Here is a 12,566-nt window from a genome sequence, read left to right as displayed (position 1 = left end):
GCCTTTGAACAACAGCTGTTACAAATTTAGGCACACACTCTCTCCACGTCTTTCCCGTTAGCCTCGTGGTTTTAACTAATTTCCAGCTTCTCTGCGATGTCACCTTCAAACTCTATTGCACATACACATGTCCATCATTATCACCATCATCCAGAGCAGCCTTGTTGGTGGCCCTAAATTGTGTTTTGTTGCACTAACCAAAGCTGTCAACATTTTCCAGTCAGTTGATGGAGTAGCCGGGTTAGAACAAACGTTATGATAATCACCGACAACGACAACGACAACGTCAGCGACGCATCGGGATCAGGAGATATTGGAGCAGTACCCAATTTCAGGCAGAGACAGGAACCGACACAGGGACTGGGGTTGGGGTTGGTGTTGGGGTTGAAGCCAGGACACGGATAGTGACAGGGACAGTCGACAGGTAATAAACAATTCCATTTACCGACAGCTGTCAGCAAATAATGAAAAATTGAATAAAACCAGAGGATAAACCAAGGCGAATCATTGCCTACACTACCATTGCCATTTTTATAACAAATTTAGCTATCCGATTTCTGTTATATATTTTATCCGATCATTTACAGCTTACTATCATTTAACAAGTTTGTTTATAGCTCCTATAACTACGCTCTCCAATTCTATCTATTAATTGAGTGAAAATTTATGTACAGTTACAAATTCACAGAACTCTCTAGGCGAAAGGGTATCATTGTACGCATATGCATAGCACAGTGCAAATTGGCTGAGGGCTTCCGGAGTGGCTTGGGTGGGTGCTCGGTGCTCGGTGCTCGGTGCTCGGTGCCTGGTGCTTGGGCGGTTGATAGGGTTGGGTCCTCACGTGGCTGGACACATGGAAGGGACCACAGCTGGTCGGACGCTGTCCGGCCACGAACTGTCAAAATATGTTTGGTTTTTCGAACCTTTCGGAGGTGATGGAGGGATTCATGGCTTGGGCCATGGCTATGGCTGGACACAATTCCAATGTGGCGATGCAATGATGAGCGAAAAATTGACATGCGTGTAATTAGTGACATGAGGACAGTGGACACGGGACAGGGCCAGGCCACGGCTATTAGCGTTTGATGAGCTTTATCCACACACACACACACACACAGACGCTTAATCGTATGCATATTCGCATCCATGTATTGTATATACATACATATATGTTGTACATACATATATCAATTATGCCGTTTATATCCAAATTTCCGGCGATGGCATCCCGTGACTCGGCAGATATCAATTTTCGGTGCGTCCTACAGAAGCGGACAAACAACAACGACTGGCAAAGCACCTCTTTCTGGGAAACAGATCATATTTGGCCTTAATTTTGTATAATTTCTTAAAAATAGGTTCGTTCCATTCCAAACCCCAGAAAGACATTAAACAGGGGCGTACAGTAGAATAAGCTTTCTTCTCTCCAAATCCCAGAAGTTGTTCCACAATGACCACCATTGTAGGGCATCAAATGAGGTGCTAAGAGGCAAGCAGATAGAGGAGGAGGTCGTGGTCTGTCCGGCCGGGGTCCCTCTCGTCAGCGTCACTTGTCACATTCACGTTGACTCTTTTGACACGTCGACAAATTGTCAACAACGTTGCCACTGAAGAAACCGAGGCCCCAACAAAAACTAAGAAAAATGATCCACAAATTCTGCCCGCACTGGAATGCACTGATGGCGTCCACTGATGGTGGGGCTGGCCAAAAGCCGGCTGTGATATGGTGGGCGCTGAGATGGAGGGAGCTCCTCTATTAGCAGGCCGCTGGCATTTTCACGCTTTAATTTTGTGTATGTGCCTCAGTGGATTGCTACCACACTTAACGGCAGCAGTGGCAGTGACACTGTCCGTGTTCGTGCTGCTTCGTCCTGTATCTGGTCCTGGTTTTCGTCCTCATCCTCATTCTCGCCCGGCATTGCCAACATTTATCAACGCCTCGCACAGCCACGGAGGAAATCCTCTCACCCGCTATAGCCAGGGCCATGGTCGTCGCCGCTCGCCGCTCGACACTCTAAACACTCCACTCTCCACTCTTCAGGCATTTAGCTGAAAAATGCAATTCAGCACGATTTGAATTTTAGATGCCAGGGCCATAGCTAGGACCAGGACCAGGACCAGGACCAGTACCAGCACCAAGGCCATAGAAGGTCCTGGGTGTGCGCGTCGAAGTGGCTTCAAACCTCTAGAGTTGCCACCATATGTTGCTCATCGTATGGGGATCTGCATCTGCTCGAAGAGATCGAACAGGAGAAAGCTTACTTATCCCCTGGCCATAGCTCGTCGCCTTAATCTTAGTTGGAGTTTGAAGAAAACTTTAATTGAAATCTCAATCACTTTTATCCGCTACAAGGAAGAAGAAACCATTTCCATACTCCTCTATTCCGTCGACTTTTCGTGCCCTTAGCCTAGGGGAAAAAGCTAAGAGTTCAGAGTAAAGAGCCATTGCCATAACTTATCTGCGGCGATTTTTGCCGGCACATCAATCAAAGTAAATATGCGAGTGCAAGCGGCGGCAATTTCCATTCGAATGTGTTTCGAGTGCCTTTTTGCAGTTATAAATCCTCGCACACAAGAAGCCCCATCCCGGGGAAGCCGAGGAGCACGCTCACGGATACGGACACACAAAATGCATTCCACTCACGGCAATGGGGAAAGTGTCAAGTTAATGCCAACAGAAACAGAGGCAAAAGGAGTAGACGTTCTGGGTGGCCGGCTGGCTGGCTGGCTGGCTGGCTGGCTGGCTGGCAGCCGGCATGTCCCGTCCTGTTCCGCGCCGTGCACCTAATGAATGCGTTGACAGCGTCATTTGCTCGGCAAAAAGGTGAAAGGAATAAAAAAAGAGCTATCGCAGTCACGTGTCGCAACCAGGCGATACCTGGTACTCGGGGCAGAAGACAAAAGCTTAAGAGCACACTCTTAGAGTTTTTGTGATGCGAATTTCTGCAAAAGACCAACCTTCAATACATCATCAAAACGATCTATATCTTTCTTGGTATTCTCTTATTTTAAACCTTTTCAAAATAATCTGTTGCCGTACACCACGAGCATGTTTTATTTGTTATACCACATATACTACTATATGGAGTAACTATTCATTCTTCCAAGAAGTATGGAGCATGACAACTTGTAGGTCGAAGAGTTTTTCAGTTTTTTACGAATCGAATACACCCTTAATTTCCACCTGATAGAGGGCACACAGAAACACTTGAAGAAGTGTCTGAACGATTTGGGAAATAATGCGATACACTCATAGAAGGTGCACCCTTAGTCGTGGCATGCCCGTGTCCTTGCCACTTGAGCCGCATTACAGTTTATTTCGATTGCTTTCGAGGCGGGGATCTGCCCTTTTTTGGGAGCTTTCGCTCAGTGTAGACCGAGTTTATAATGATGCCACTTGGCTGAGTGGATTCCGGGATGCCTGGTTTCTGTCCCAACTTCTAGTGGTGGTGGTGCTGCTGCTGTTGTCGTTTAGATGCTAAGACGATGCCAACATTTTGGACTCTGACTCTTTAGACAAGTCAACAGAAGTCGAGCTGACAATGATATGTGCCCCACGCAGCACACACACGGGGATGGATCAGAGCGAAGCGGAAATATTGTTGACAGTTGTGGCACATTATCATACGACGGTGGTCCTTCTCCATGTCGCCTCCCATTAGCCGTTGCGTGCTCGGCAATTGCTCGACATTTGTCACATCTCATGACACTCCATGACGCTGTCCCACTCCAAGTGCGAGAGCATTTCCGTTGCATCTCCTTGGGAACCTGCGGGACTTGCGGCAGACTTGACTTGATCATCAGAAATGGCAAAACTCTCTTTGTACTCAGCAAACGTTTTTTTGTTTTCATTCCAGGAACGCATCAGAAGTCGTTAATCTACTAATCCTTGTTAACGTGAGATCTAAGAAACCATCGTGTTAAGGCGAGGCTTTCTCGCGTCATTAGAGTTTTAATTAGCTTGAGAGCTAACGAGCTTTCAAACGAGCTTATGAGTTATCCACAAATATGTCGACGTCAATCATAGCTGGGACTTTTAAACTGTCTGGAAAGCATCTACAATTCATCTCATGCCGAGCTCTCAATTCTGAACATCCCAGTATTAGCCAGTGTATTATTATGAAATCTAAAGATTAAAGGGGACCCTTTTAAAAACAGATAGACCGAGACCAGCATACATATGCCTAGTATATGCCATTAAATCGATGTTGTGATAACATATCTGCACCCAATTCTGCTTACCTACTTCTAAACTTTGTAAACTAATTTCGCATTTGATTCCGATATTATAGAATTTCATTCTTAATAAGTTTTGTGAAACGTATGCCAATTTTACAGCAAATGTCAAGCTATCTTCGCCAGTTTTACGTCAAATCAGTTTTCTAAAATGTCAATTTCCGTCACCTAGTGGTCGTTTTTCAGTATTGGAAGAACTTTATTGAGCTTTGGCTCAAACTTTCCGATGAGCTTTCGGTAGATAAGCTTTTGGGAGATTAGCTTGCAGTCGAAATTTGAATGGAAGGGAAATTTTGAAATAGCGGTAAATATGTATCAATGTGCTCCTCGTGTAAAATACATATACATATATTTTACTTTACTTGTCTCCCGATCCCTTATCAACAGCGACTTTTGGAGCGGAGACAAGCGCTCTCTCGCAGAGAAAATGGCATACAACGCCAACAAGTACCTCCGCCAAAAATTAAATTTCGGGCGGCAACGATAACGATGACCCAAAACTATTTTATAAAATAGTGGTATATACATATATAAATATATATGTAGGAGGACTACTATCCGAAGGAAACCAGTAAAGTCGCCAAATGGCAGTAGGACTTTGAGGAATGGCAGTGCAGTGCGAGTGCTGCTGCTGATTGAAAGTCAAAGGGATTGATCGTATTCTTGACTATTGCAGTTCAAAGCGGATATAAAACTAACCTTGTGTGCATGGGATATATGAATCCGGTAATGCCTTGAGCCTTGGAGGTTGTATGGCAGTTGCTTATAGATTTATATCCGATATTCGGTAAATTTTCAATCCAAAAGAGAATCCATGAAGATATTTCTCAAGAATTTACGAGCTGAAGTTAATTTTTAATTGAATTTCAAAGTTGCTCATTTCAGTTTTTCCCATACAAAATGTTGTCCTGATCTAGGATGCTTTTGAATAAAATAGCCAAATTTGCAACCCTTTGTATTAAGAGTTTTTCATTTGCGGCGTTAAAAAAATTACTGTCCTATTCCAAGAGATATAATAAGCGTACACCGAACATTAGCCCGATATTCCATCTATAACGCAGCCTTCACCAAGAACCAGGGACCGAAAATAATAGTTATGAGCTAAAAAAATGTAAGCACAAAAAACCCTCAAGAAGAGTGGGAAAAATATACATATGTTTTTGTTTTACGGCAAATTCGAAAACTTTTATTTGCAATTTTGAATTTTAGAATTAATTTTAACTATAACGAGGGGGAACGTTGTGAGTTGCTGCGGACACCGCAACTCTACGGTTATACCCGATACTAAGTCAGTATGGCTCTCCTCCGGCAGACGCCGCTAATATTAAACGACACGACAAAGAGTGCGTGCGAGAGAGACAGAAAATCAGTCTGAGCGTGACGTCGGGCGCTGCGTAGCCACTGCAAATTGATTTGTTCCTATTGGCTATAAAAATGATCTGATCTGATCCAGATTCAGCAATCTGATAGATATGGTCATTATTATTGTGTATTGCGCCTTTTGTCATGTATTAAATAGAGAACGACGCGTCTGTGCTCATAAGTGGTTTATTCAGAACTGAAGAGATGACATGTGTACATATGTACTTACATACGAATAGGAGAGACGAGAGATAACAGAGGCTCTCGCTGTTCATGTACATTATGTTAATTAGCGTTGCCAGACAGATCATATTATGGTTACACTTCAAATTTCAACACTTTTGCTTAAGCATAATATTCTGTGATTACAATGTATTAATCAATTAATCCAAGCGATTTTACAAATCTATAATGCTTTTGCTTGCATAAACTTTTGGTTAATACATCGGCAACGTTTTTCTGTGTGGATACATATTCAAGTTTTATCTCTTTACTTTCTACTTTGTCTCTAACAAAATGATATTTTAAATCTATATGCTTTGTGCGTTTATGGTGAATAGGATTTTTCGCAATATGATGCGCACTGAGGTTGTCACCATAGATAGTCATTGGCCCTTGATTTGAGTATCCAATCTCTTGCAACAGACCTTGTAGATATACTGCTTCTCTTGCGGCTGTTGATAGCGCCACATACTCTGCTTCGGTGCTGCTCATGGCGACGACGCTCTGCTTGGCTGATGTCCACGAAAACGCACTACCAGCTAGGAAGAAAACGTATCCGGAATATGATTTTCGGTCCAGCTTGTCATTTGCCCAATCAGCATCGGCGAACCCTTTTACTGGCTCTCCAGACTTTTGGTAGATGGTGCTCATATTCATTGTGCCTCGTAAATAGCGCAACACATGCTTAGCTGCAGTTTCGTGCTCCACATGAGGGTCTTGGTTTCGCTGTGATAGTTTGCTCACAGCATGAAGAATGTCGGGCCGGCTCAAAACTGCTAAGTACATGAGCGAACCAATAAGTGATTGATAATATGTCTTATTTACCTTTACACATTCTTCATCTTTACAACCAACGTGAAAACCGGGGTCAAGTGGTGTTGCGACTGGACGGCAATCCTGCATACCGAAAGTATTCAAAACGCTTTCAATATACCTCTTGTTGATTTTTTTTAAAGCCCATGTTAACCAGCACCTCGTTCAATGTGTCATTCCAGACACGTCCAGACTGCTTCAGCCCATAGATAGCCTTTTGAAGTTTGAGTACCTTGTGGGGGTTCTGCTCATCTATAAAGCCTACGGGTTGCTTCATATAGACGACTTCTTGGAGTTTACCGTTGAGATACGCGTTAGAGATATCCACCTGATGCATGTGTAACTGCTTTTCTGCAGCAATCGCAAATAACATTCGGATTGTCTCATAACGTATCACTGGAGAATATGTCTCCCAGTAGTTAACGCCAAACTGCTGGCCACATCCTTGTGCCACAAGTCTCGACTTAAACCTTTCAATGTCACCGTTTTGGTTGCGTTTGATTCTGAAAACCCATTTTGAACCTATAGCGTTTTTTCCGGGCGGAAGATTGACAGGAGTCCATGTATTATTTGACACGAGTGCATCGAATTCCTTTCGCATAGATTTTTTCCATTCTTCTGCATCGTGGCTTTGCAACGCCTCTGCAACGGTCCGTGGAGTCTCAATGTCATCGGAGCAGCTAAGATTGTTGAGGAAATTGTACTGCTTCTTTGGTCTGCCAGGTTGACCAGTACGAATGATTTTTGGCCTTCCTGGGTCACGTATTTGTGGGATGTCTTCTTCATCTGAGCTGCGGCTCTGTTCTGGATCGCTTGCACTTACGAAGTACTCCTCCTCATCATCATCGCTGTTGTCAATGTTGCTAATCGTTTCGTCTTCGGGCTCAACAACAGTTTGTACCTGCACAGGTTCTTCGTTTGACTCAAAGCGTATGATGATTTTTGCAAGATCCTCAGTCTGATCTCTATTTTCGTAAATATCATTTACTTCCTTGACGAACTCACCCTCCACAATTTTGACGTCTCGGCGTTCCACTATCATTCGCTTTTCTTGGTCATATAAACGATATGCTTTTGCTGCAACGAATTTGCCTTTTTTGGTTTTTTCCAGTGCAAATGCGCGTGAACCAAATATTTTCAGATGGTTTACCGACGGCTTGCGCTTGTTCCAAGCCTCGAAGGGGGTGCATCCATTTAACGCTCTGGTCGGACATCTATTTCTCAAATATACTGCAGTTTGAACGGCTTCAGCCCACAAAAATTCTTTTAAATTTGCATGAATTAACATACTCCTAGCCATTTCAACGATTGTACGATTTGCGCGCTCAGCAACGCCGTTTTGCTGAGGTGTGTAAGGCACCGTTAGTTCTCTTTTTATTCCGCACGCATTTAAAAAATTTGTAAATTCATTGTTTATGTACTCAGTACCGTTATCGCTTCGCAAGGCTTTGATTGTTTTTTCGGTTTGGCACTCAACATAACTTTTATACATTTTAAATTTCTCAAAAACTTCATTTTTGGCGCGCATAAAATATACGTGAATTTTTCGCGAGTAATCGTCTATAAATGTAACAAAATAACGGTTTCCAGCCAGAGATTTAACATTCATAGGTCCGCATACGTCGGTATGGATCAATTCGAGAACACTTTTCGTAACACGTTCTGCCTTTTGTGGGAACGGCAATGCACATATTTTAGCCTTATTGCATGTGTCGCAATTTGTGTTTACGGATACGTTTTTAATTTTCATCCCGATTACACGTTCTTTCTCACAAAGATTCTTTAAATTTTGAAAATTTAAATGTCCGTAGCGGCTATGCCATTTTTTTGCAAGAGATATATCGGATATCAAATGCACTGCATCAGTGGTTTTTTCCACTCCATACACGTATAAATTGTTTTCTTGTACCGCTCGCAACATTATATGTCCATGTTTATTTCGCACTAAAGCTTCTGAATTTCCGAATGTAGTGAGTGACATTCCCGAACTCGGCTGCTTTGCTTACCGACAAAAAATTCATTTTTAAATCCGGCACATACAACACGTTTCGCAATTCTATATTTTGATGTTATAATATATTTGATCTTAAAGCATTGAACGAATGAACCAGTTCCAAAAAAAACTTAAACTCGAATACAAAATATAAAACAAGTAACAATCAATAACGTCAAAAATTTGAAATTAAAACTAAGAAAAAATCAAAATTTAAACATTTGGGGAGTCACAAAATTAGTTGTTTTGGCCCACAATGGAGTTAATCAGGGGGCCGCTCAGCTCGGGCCTGTTTGCGATCTCAAAGAACTGCAAGCCTTGGTGTTTTTTGTGGAGGGCCTGCAGCTCCGCCTGCGGTGCCTCGCGCGCCAACTTGGCGATCTGCCGCGTGATGGGCCGCAGGTGGGCGGCCGTGTAGCGGGAGTAGTGAGCCAGAGTCGGTGTCCAGAGCTGGTCGTTGAAGCCAGTGCCGGCGAGGTGGTTGCCATTGAGCAAGTGCAGCGACAGGAACAGAGCAGCAGCAGCAATCTCTGATGGCTTGCGACTGGCCAAATCGTAGTCAAGTGAAGCCAATTCCACAAAATACTTGGACATGATGTGGTGCTCACGTTGGGCCCCAGCGGCCTTCGTGAAGCGCCGCAGGAAATTAATCGGCAGCGGACGCGACAAATTGTAATCGATGGCCCGGAGGATCTGCAGCTCCATCGCGCGGATCTCACTGGCCGAGTAGGTTTCATCGGTGATGGAGACAAAGTGGTTAATGTTTTTCTGGACCGTCTCCTCGTATTTGGCGGCAATGATGAGGGCCGTCACGCCCACCAGCTGCAGGTTGTCGCGCTCCGTGTTCTGGACCGCCTGCAGATAGCGATCGATGATGGCCACGGTCAGCTGGAAGGTTTCGGCCTTAAACTGGAACCCCCAATGCATCTGGTTGATCGAGTCGATCAGAATGGCACGCATCTTGTGGTCGATTTCGCTATGGCCGGCCAGGTGGTTGTTGCGGATCGGCTGCTCGGCCTCCAGCTTGTACAGATGGTCGTGGATTTCGTTGGCATACTCCGAGACGAGCACGAGGCGCCCCCCGTCCTTGGCGTCGATGTCTTTGATGGCGGGCCGAATGATTGTCGATGGCTTCACGATGTCCCCGCAGTTCTGTAGAGCGCCCAGAAAAGCACGTTTCGGGGCTGCCTCATTCGAGGGCACTGTCGGTCTATCCAGCTGGACCTCGTCCATATTATTCGAGGCGTGATCGTCAGCCCCGCAATACATTTCGAATAGATTTTCCAAAAAAATTTACAATTAACACACACGAAACGACGCTTTGTTTACATTTGTAGCATTTTCCTCGAAACTCGCGATGCTCGTTGGATTTCTGGCCGTCTCGTTTGCTGTCTTTTCGACTGGCGCCGTAATTCTTCGAACGCGCACCGTTTCTTTGAGTCTGTGTGTGTGCGTACACTGCCTGTACAGCAAGCTCACGATCGTCTCTTTCGTCTTTACGTGCTCCTTCTTCAAGTATTTTTACTTTTACCGTTTCGAACGGCGGCAGACTGTCGCGTGTTTCTATCGCCACGACGAAATTTTCCCAACCGCTGGGCAAGCTCGACAACAACATTATTACTTTTAGCTCGTCTTGAATGTCGATATTTAGCTCGGCTAACTTTTCAGTAATTTCCACGAAAGAATTTACATATTGTACCACGTTATCACCGTTTTGCATATTTTGCCGCAAAAGTTTTTGGTATAACTGTACCTTTCGCACTGGTCCCACTGACACATGTACATCGCGTAATTTTTGCCACGCCTGCTTCGACGTTGTGCACGACTTTATGTGCATCAACTGCGTTGCTTTTACATTTAATATAATACATGCCAACGCCTTTTGATCAGCCTTGTCCCACTGTGCCAAGTGTTCCTGTGTTCCTGCTGCTTCCTCCTGTGGCCTTTCGGTATTACCACTTACATATGTCCACAAATCCGTTGTGATCAATACACTACGCATGGACATAGACCACACATCGTAATTGTCTTCCCCCAATTTTTCAATTTGCAGAGACACACTCATTTTGTTTTAATTGCTACACGCCACTTTCTAACTGGTGCACGATTTATTTGCAATTGCATCAAACAAAATATTAACTTCCAGTTCTACCACGGTTTTTTAATTGTCTTTAATACACGCCCGATCTTTCGGTGATCTGGGCCCATAACCTATTGTGTATTGCGCCTTTTGTCATGTATTAAATAGAGAACGACGCGTCTGTGCTCATAAGTGGTTTATTCAGAACTGAAGAGATGACATGTGTACATATGTACTTACATACGAATAGGAGAGACGAGAGATAACAGAGGCTCTCGCTGTTCATGTACATTATGTTAATTAGCGTTGCCAGACAGATGATATTATGGTTACACTTCAAATTTCAACAATTATCTATGATTCTGCGTTTTAAGTTTTCTCGAATGTGCAATATTGTGGATGCAACAGATTTTCGTCCTTTGTGTGGGCGGAAGGGGGTGGGGCGAAACTTTGAGATACACGTTTTATAGTAAGATCTAACAGGAGTGCGGATACCAAATTTGGTTACTCTAGCCTTAATAGTCTCTGAGATATTTGAATATCCCCAGATTTTCGTCCTTTGCGGGGGCGGAAGGGGGTGTGGCGAAATTTTGAAAGAAACTCGTCTCGGTCCGATATATTAGGAGTGTGGATACCAAATTTGGTTGCTCTAGCTTTTGTAGTCTCTGAGATCTAGGCGCTAATGTTTTACTCTAAGCAAAGCCGCCTATGCTACGTGTGTGTTAGAGAGAGACAGGGCGAGAAAAAATGAAATTGTTTTCTTGATGCTGGCTATAATAATAATACGATCCAATTCAGATTCCGCAGTCTTAAAGATATGGTCATTATCTACAATTCTACGTTTTTGGTTTTCTCATATCTTTAAAATTGTGGATGCCACAGATTTTCGTCCTTTGTGGGGGCGGAAGTGGGCGGGGCGAAGTTTTGAAATATTTTTGTAGCTGTGACATATCACAGAAGTCTGGATCCAAAACATCGTTGCTCTAGATCTTATGGTCTTTGAGCACTAGGCGCTGAAGGGGACGGACGGACGGACGGACGGACGGACGGACGGACGGACGGACGGACGGACGGACGGACAGACGGATGGACAGACGGACAGACAGACAGGGCTCAATCGACTCGGCTATTGATGCTGATCAAGAATATATATACTTTATGGGGTCGGAAACGATTCCTTCTGGACGTTACACACATCCACTTTTACCACAAATCTAATATACCCCAATACTCATTTTGAGTATCGGGTATAAAAACGCAAAAGAAATTGCAAAAGGCTCGCAAACGATTCGATTTGAACGACAAAATATCATATTTCTATCATATGCGGGTCCGAGGGCGCGCGTTTTGTCGTGTTAAGTGAGGGTTTGGGTTGATGTTACGTTCAGCAGTATTGAGAGTGCTTTGACGCCATGTTTGATTAGAGAGAGAAGAACGAACTTTGCTGTTGTACTGAGCAAAATAAGACCTGAAAAGAGGGTGCGTTGCGGGAGCGGACCACCTTATATATATTCATCGTGGTCGGGCTGGCTCATGATGAATCTATAAAACTCGTTAGCGACATGATGGTGTATGAACTGGCACTTCTACATATATACTGTATGGTAAGTGGTATTATCGTATATAATCGAGCCAGATCGAAAAAGAATTTGACAGAATTGCGAGGATATTGCTTTGCCAAAAATACGAAAATCGTGAAAATGTGGATATTTCTTTTTGGCTGCCAATTGGCTGGTGGGACTGTCCCGATCACGAAAATACATTACACGCCTAAATCGGCTGCTGTATAGGCAAGATATAGCGTACAGAATAAACTCAGTATTTTAATGATTTGCATAGCGAAAGTTGGGTGCGCCAGGC

General features: G+C 43.8%; 1 protein-coding gene across 1 annotated transcript; it reads right to left on the bottom strand.

Annotated features, from left to right (window-relative positions):
* Positions 1–8,687: 8,687 nt before the first annotated feature.
* Positions 8,688–10,896, bottom strand: LOC117186408 (G2/mitotic-specific cyclin-B-like). Its single transcript, XM_033387165.1, has one exon. The coding sequence runs from the start codon at positions 9,893–9,895 to the stop codon at positions 8,864–8,866; it is 1,032 nt and encodes a 343-aa protein (XP_033243056.1). The 5' UTR covers positions 9,896–10,896; the 3' UTR covers positions 8,688–8,863.
* Between the last annotated feature and the right edge of the window lie 1,670 nt (positions 10,897–12,566).

This window comes from Drosophila miranda, chromosome XR (genome assembly GCF_003369915.1).
Source record: "Drosophila miranda strain MSH22 chromosome XR, D.miranda_PacBio2.1, whole genome shotgun sequence".
In the NCBI taxonomy this organism is placed as follows: domain Eukaryota; kingdom Metazoa; phylum Arthropoda; class Insecta; order Diptera; family Drosophilidae; genus Drosophila; species Drosophila miranda.
The sequence above is the reverse complement of the archived record's forward strand: the minus strand, read 5'-3'. Positions and strand labels throughout refer to the sequence as shown.

Excerpts from the sequence above, each read along its gene's own strand:
- LOC117186408 (XM_033387165.1), bottom strand. The coding sequence starts at position 9,895 with ATGTATTGCGGGGCTGACGATCACGCCTCGAATAATATGGACGAGGTC.